The 5,026-nt window shown below is 39.5% G+C and overlaps 1 protein-coding gene across 2 annotated transcripts; it reads left to right on the forward strand.

Annotated features, from left to right (window-relative positions):
* Nucleotides 1-776: 776 nt before the first annotated feature.
* nxnl1 (nucleoredoxin like 1) lies at nucleotides 777-3,328 on the forward strand. Of its 2 annotated transcripts, XM_015030005.1 has the most exons (3): nucleotides 777-1,098; nucleotides 2,690-2,779; nucleotides 2,847-3,328. In XM_015030005.1, the coding sequence occupies exons 1-3, from the start codon at nucleotides 863-865 to the stop codon at nucleotides 3,223-3,225; spliced, it is 705 nt and encodes a 234-aa protein (XP_014885491.1). In that variant the 5' UTR covers nucleotides 777-862; the 3' UTR covers nucleotides 3,226-3,328. The 2 variants fall into 2 exon arrangements, with proteins under 2 accessions (XP_014885491.1, XP_014885492.1); XM_015030006.1 differs by lacking the exon at nucleotides 2,690-2,779.
* Nucleotides 3,329-5,026: the final 1,698 nt, after the last annotated feature.

Genomic DNA, 5,026 nt, shown 5'->3' on the forward strand with positions numbered 1-5,026 from the left:
AATTTCTTGAGTTTAGATTTATATCAAGAATTTAATATATATATATTTTTATAGATCACCATTTCTTTTTGGTTCGCTGCAAAAATATCATCCTGCTATTAAAAGAAGTGAATGAAATGCTAAAGTGTGTGTGTATGGGGGGGGGGTTCTACTGAAACCTATGCACCACTTCAAAGTAATGTGTTTTATTTTTTTTATCTAAAGTTGAATTTACAGTTACTACTCTGCTAAAAACACAAAACCTTAGCAAGTATTTGTGTTCTAGTTGTTAGTGCAAATATATTTGTGCACTTGAAATAAGACAAAACTAATTCACAAGTAACTTTTCAGCAAGACAGGCACTTGTTTTAAGCCAAAAATTATTTAATTTTTATTTAAAAAGTAAGTAGTTATAAGTGAAAAGATCACGTTATAATATGTGAAAAATATCTTGTTCCGCTAGCAGATCACTTCATTTACGAATAGTACCTTTTCATGAATATTAAAGAAATATTATATTATTATTTATAGTATTCTAGTCTTGTTCCACTTTCTCATCAATATTAAGAAATGATTTACTTAAAACAAGCTTTTATATTTTGCTGAAAGGTTACTGTAAGGTTATTTCGTCTTAGATATTTTCAGTAGAAACTGGACCAAAAATACTTGGTAAGGTTTTGTGTTTTTACAGTGTAGGTACTATATTGACCCTTTTATTTATTTATTTATTTAATTTTTTTATTTTTTATTTTTAGAAAAATTGTCAGCTCTTCTGCTTGTTTGGATTTTTGGATTGGATTGTTTGCATCACCGCTAACGACAGCAGCGCCCACAGCAGGGTTCCTCTTCCTCTCTCCTCTTCCTCGCCCAGCGACGCCTCATCATGGTGGACCTGTTTGTTGACCGGGTTCTTGTGAAGAACAACAAGGACCAGGACGAGCTGGACACGGAGCGCGAGATCGTCACGCGTCTGCAGAACCGCCTCCTGATGCTCTTCTTTGCCTCTGCTGAGTCCGAGACGTGCCAGCGGTTCGCTCCCACGCTGCACGACTTCTTCAAGCAGCTGACCGATGAGTTCTACGTGGAGCGCTCCGCCCAGCTGGTGCTGCTCTACATCAGGTGCTCCGCTCGGCGCTCCTTTCCTCCGTCCAGCGTCGCTCTTGCTCGCAAATGCGGGGTTGCTTTCCTGGAGTTTCTGCACCCGAAAATCTTGCGCTTCTTAAATTGGGATATGTGCGCCTATACGGAAGCCCTGTGGTTGACAGTTCTCATTGTATTTATTGATGATTCTGACTGTCCATTCGGACACTTACATAAAGTTACATATACATTTTTGTACTTCAGACGAACCTTTTGCATGATTGAACTAGCTTTGTACTTTTTTCTTTTTGGTAACACTTTATTTGAAGGGGTGTGCACAAGACTGACTTGACGCTGTCATAAACATGACATCTGTTATGAACATGAAGTAGTCTTCATAGATGTTTATGACTGTCGTCATTTGGTAAATAACGACACTTAATGCAAAGTTGCACTAAAAGTTGCATTAAAAGTCCCTTGAAAGAGTCAACTTTGCATTAAAAATGTCATTATTTACCAAATGACACTTCATGACAACAGTAATAACCATTGGTGAAAACTCCTTCATGTTCACAACAGGTGTTACATGACAGCATTATGTCAGTCTTCACCCCTTCAAATAAAGTTACCTTTTTTTAAAAAACAACAACAAAAAAACAACCTTTTTTAATGTGTCTGCATGTAGATTCTGCAGTGGCAGGGTTCTTATTTAATTTAGGTCAAGATGACTCCTTATTGTCCAGTTTTAAATACTTACTGTTTCAGAGTGTCTGAACTAGCATTTAAATAAATTAAGACCTTAAACGCAGCTTCTGCAACCTTAAGTGCTGTGTTGTCTTTAAAAGTTTTTTTATTTACCCCAGTGAACATGATTTCTTCTGCACATTTTATTCAATTATTCAAATATTTGTTTCTAGTGTCGTTATAAATAATCATCCCAGTAGCTTTGCCAAGCATTGTGCACGTATTTACAACAATTTCTGCACAAAGTTGTTGTATTCACCAGATTCAAGTATACATTATTACAACAACAGAAAGACACATGTAAAGCGCTTGTTATTATTCATTTTAATGGTTTTGGCGTAAAGCTAATCAAAACACAAAAACCTAAGTCCTACTTTATAACAGAGAAGGAGAAGAAGAATGCTAACTTTACAGTTCAGCAGATCAAGACCCTCCAAAGTGTCGGCTGTAAAAGGTCGTTGCTTAATTAGGTTGATCACATGACGTTGTGTCAAAGGTCACTGTTGAAGCAACCAGTTGATCATCTCTGTGCCACTTTGCATTGATGCAGTAATTCGTGCTACATATTGAGTGCATTCATGCGTTGCACTAAACTGGTATTTCTCTATTAAAATCACTGATTTGTTGATTTCATATAAAACACCAATTTGCCGAGACACAAAATTTTGGCCACATTTATCTGAATTAACATCCTGAAACATGTGGAACACTGTAAAGACAAATCTATATCTTATATGAGTGTCAAATTTTGAATCACAATAGTCAAATCAATTATCTTGTCATCGATTTTCATAGTTAGTAAAACACAACTGTACGTTTGAATGCAATTTATAGGGAAAGTTATGTAACAATCAATTTTTCCCCCAATCCTTTTAATCCCCGCCAGTCTGGATCAGTCAGAGGAGGAGCTAGAAAACTTCCTGAAAGAGCTGCCGAAGAAGTCCCTGTTCCTTGCATACGAGGATCCGTACAGAAGGTGCGTGGTGGTGAATATGTTCACGAGATGAATTCACAAAGTCATCACGCGTCATGTATGCCCGCAGGGAGCTGGAGACCATGTTCGACGTGAGAGAGGTTCCCACCGTGGTGGTCCTGCGTCCCGACTGCTCCGTCCTCATCCCCAACGCGGTGGAGGAGATAACCCGCATGGGTCCGGACTGCTACCGCAACTGGCACGAGGCGGCTGAGCTCATCGACAGAAACTTCCTCAACAAGGAGGACTTTGAGGACAAGTCCATGCGCAGCTTCAGCGACCCCGTCAGACGACTCAAGTACAAGGTGGAGGAGGAGGAGAAGAAGAAGAAGGAGAAGAAGAAGAAGAAGAAGAAGCAGCGCCGAGGCTGGGGTGCAGGAGGCGACGAGGGCGAGGAAGCCGGAGTTGGCAGAGCAGATGATAAGGACGGTGGAGGGTCGATGTGGTGATGGAGAGAACGATGCTGTCAATTTGTCCCAAAGTTGCTGTTTTGTTAGAGTTTGCTGTATGGCAAATTTCATAATAAATATGTTGATTATGGCATTTTTAAAATGTTTTTTATTATTATTACATACTAGGTGAGGGGAAAAAACCTCTTCATGTTTTCAAAATTGGAGCAAAACGAGAAATATTGGGATTTTACGCAACAGATAAGGTAACACATAATTGTCAACAGGAACGGAAGTGATGGATATAATTACTTTTAATATACTAAAAATCATCTGAAAATTGTGGAATGCATGTTTGTTTACACCCCTTTTGTCCGACACCCCAAAATTAAACTCCAAACATCTTTACAAGTCACATTTTAGTATATACAGTAGACCTGTGCGCAATTTGACGATGAAATTTAGCAAATGTGCTAATTCTTTCATATACACACTGCCACGAATTGTGCTAATGTGGATTAATGCATGCTGTCTTAATCAAATTAATTAAATAAATACACAAATAACAAACTTAATCTCGCAAGATTCAAGTTTTACTGCAAGACTAATGTTTAGAGACTGCAGCTGTTCTAAGAACGCTTCGCAGGTTTGCTAGTGAACATCACACAACAAACATCGTCATAAAGATTAAGAAACACAGTAGACCGAGCAAAGAATGAAGATGTAGAGAGGATTAAAGCAGAGCTAGGTTATAAAATGAAACTCCAGGCTTTGGACATCGCTCATAGCAGTGTTTGATCCACTGTAAAAACACAAACTTTCCAAGTCACGATCATCCATCTAAAGTGAAAGGATGGAGCAAACAGGGACATTTCATGTGGAAGTGGCTGCTCTGTCTGACGAGAAAACGTGAAAAATGTTACGTGTGGCGTAAAGCAAAATTACCCAGAACGCACCTTCCTCACCTTGAAACATGTTGATGCTCACGTGTTTGGTAACCTCTGACGAAGGCCAGGGCTAAAACCTCTGCATCAATGATCTCAAACACTCTTCATCGGACCGAGTTAAGAGGACAAATTGTCGGTTTTTATAAATTGGATGGAGTTCAAGGTGTGTGAACAGTTTTGCAAGGCAACTCCATGCAATGTAGCTCTTCTTTCTGAAAGGCCACTGAAAGCTGCCCCTTCTCTTTGCCGTGTTTGTTTGGAATCGCCTCGGTCTGACGTGCGAAGTTTGCAGTCAAGCACAGGTTTGGTGTGAGCCACGAGGAGTCCTCATCCTTGCGGCTTGTTTTTATCACACCCAGGGGGGATGACTGAAAGCCTTTCCTCCACTTTCAACAACACCAACGCTCGGCGAAGATGTAGTTCTCCCGTGTTGCGTACCGCCCAATCAAAGCTCGCCTTGCACAATTTGATAACCGATGAATAATTCAGCAGGATTAAAATAATTTCTAGAGACTGTTTTGTTTTTGAGTGCTCGTGAAGCCTGGCTGTACTTTATAGTCGGCATAAGCAGTAATCAGAGCCATTCAAAGAGAGTCAAGTGAAAATGGGGAAACTAGCTCAACAACATAATCAGTGATTTCCTTTCAATATGCCGAGGTCTGTGTTTGGTCCCTGCACATTTCCCCTCACTTGTATGCTGCTTTGATGATGCTTTTGTGCCATCAGCTAGGATTCCAAGTTAGGAGCCGTTTTCTCAAAGGAAAACGAAGGAACCTGGTTTTCTTCCTTTATCCTTAGTGTCCCATTACTTCAACACATGCTGTCGATGCTTCTGAGCACAATTTTTAATTGGATTTTTATTTCAAAATTTCATTTTTTTTTCATGCTCAAATATTTAGGTCTCCTGTTCAATT

The sequence above is a fragment of the Poecilia latipinna genome, unplaced genomic scaffold, assembly GCF_001443285.1.
Source record: "Poecilia latipinna isolate Pla-1442-1.1 unplaced genomic scaffold, P_latipinna-1.0 Scaffold169, whole genome shotgun sequence".
NCBI lineage: Eukaryota > Metazoa > Chordata > Actinopteri > Cyprinodontiformes > Poeciliidae > Poecilia > Poecilia latipinna.

Bases quoted from the DNA above. Each gene is read 5' to 3' on its own strand.
- nxnl1 (XM_015030005.1), top strand. From the start codon at position 863: ATGGTGGACCTGTTTGTTGACCGGGTTCTTGTGAAGAACAACAAGGAC. The intron at 1,099-2,689 runs GTGCTCCGCTCG...AATCCCCGCCAG, and splicing joins CTGGTGCTGCTCTACATCAG to TCTGGATCAGTCAGAGGAGG. The intron at 2,780-2,846 runs GTGCGTGGTGGT...GTATGCCCGCAG, and splicing joins TACGAGGATCCGTACAGAAG to GGAGCTGGAGACCATGTTCG.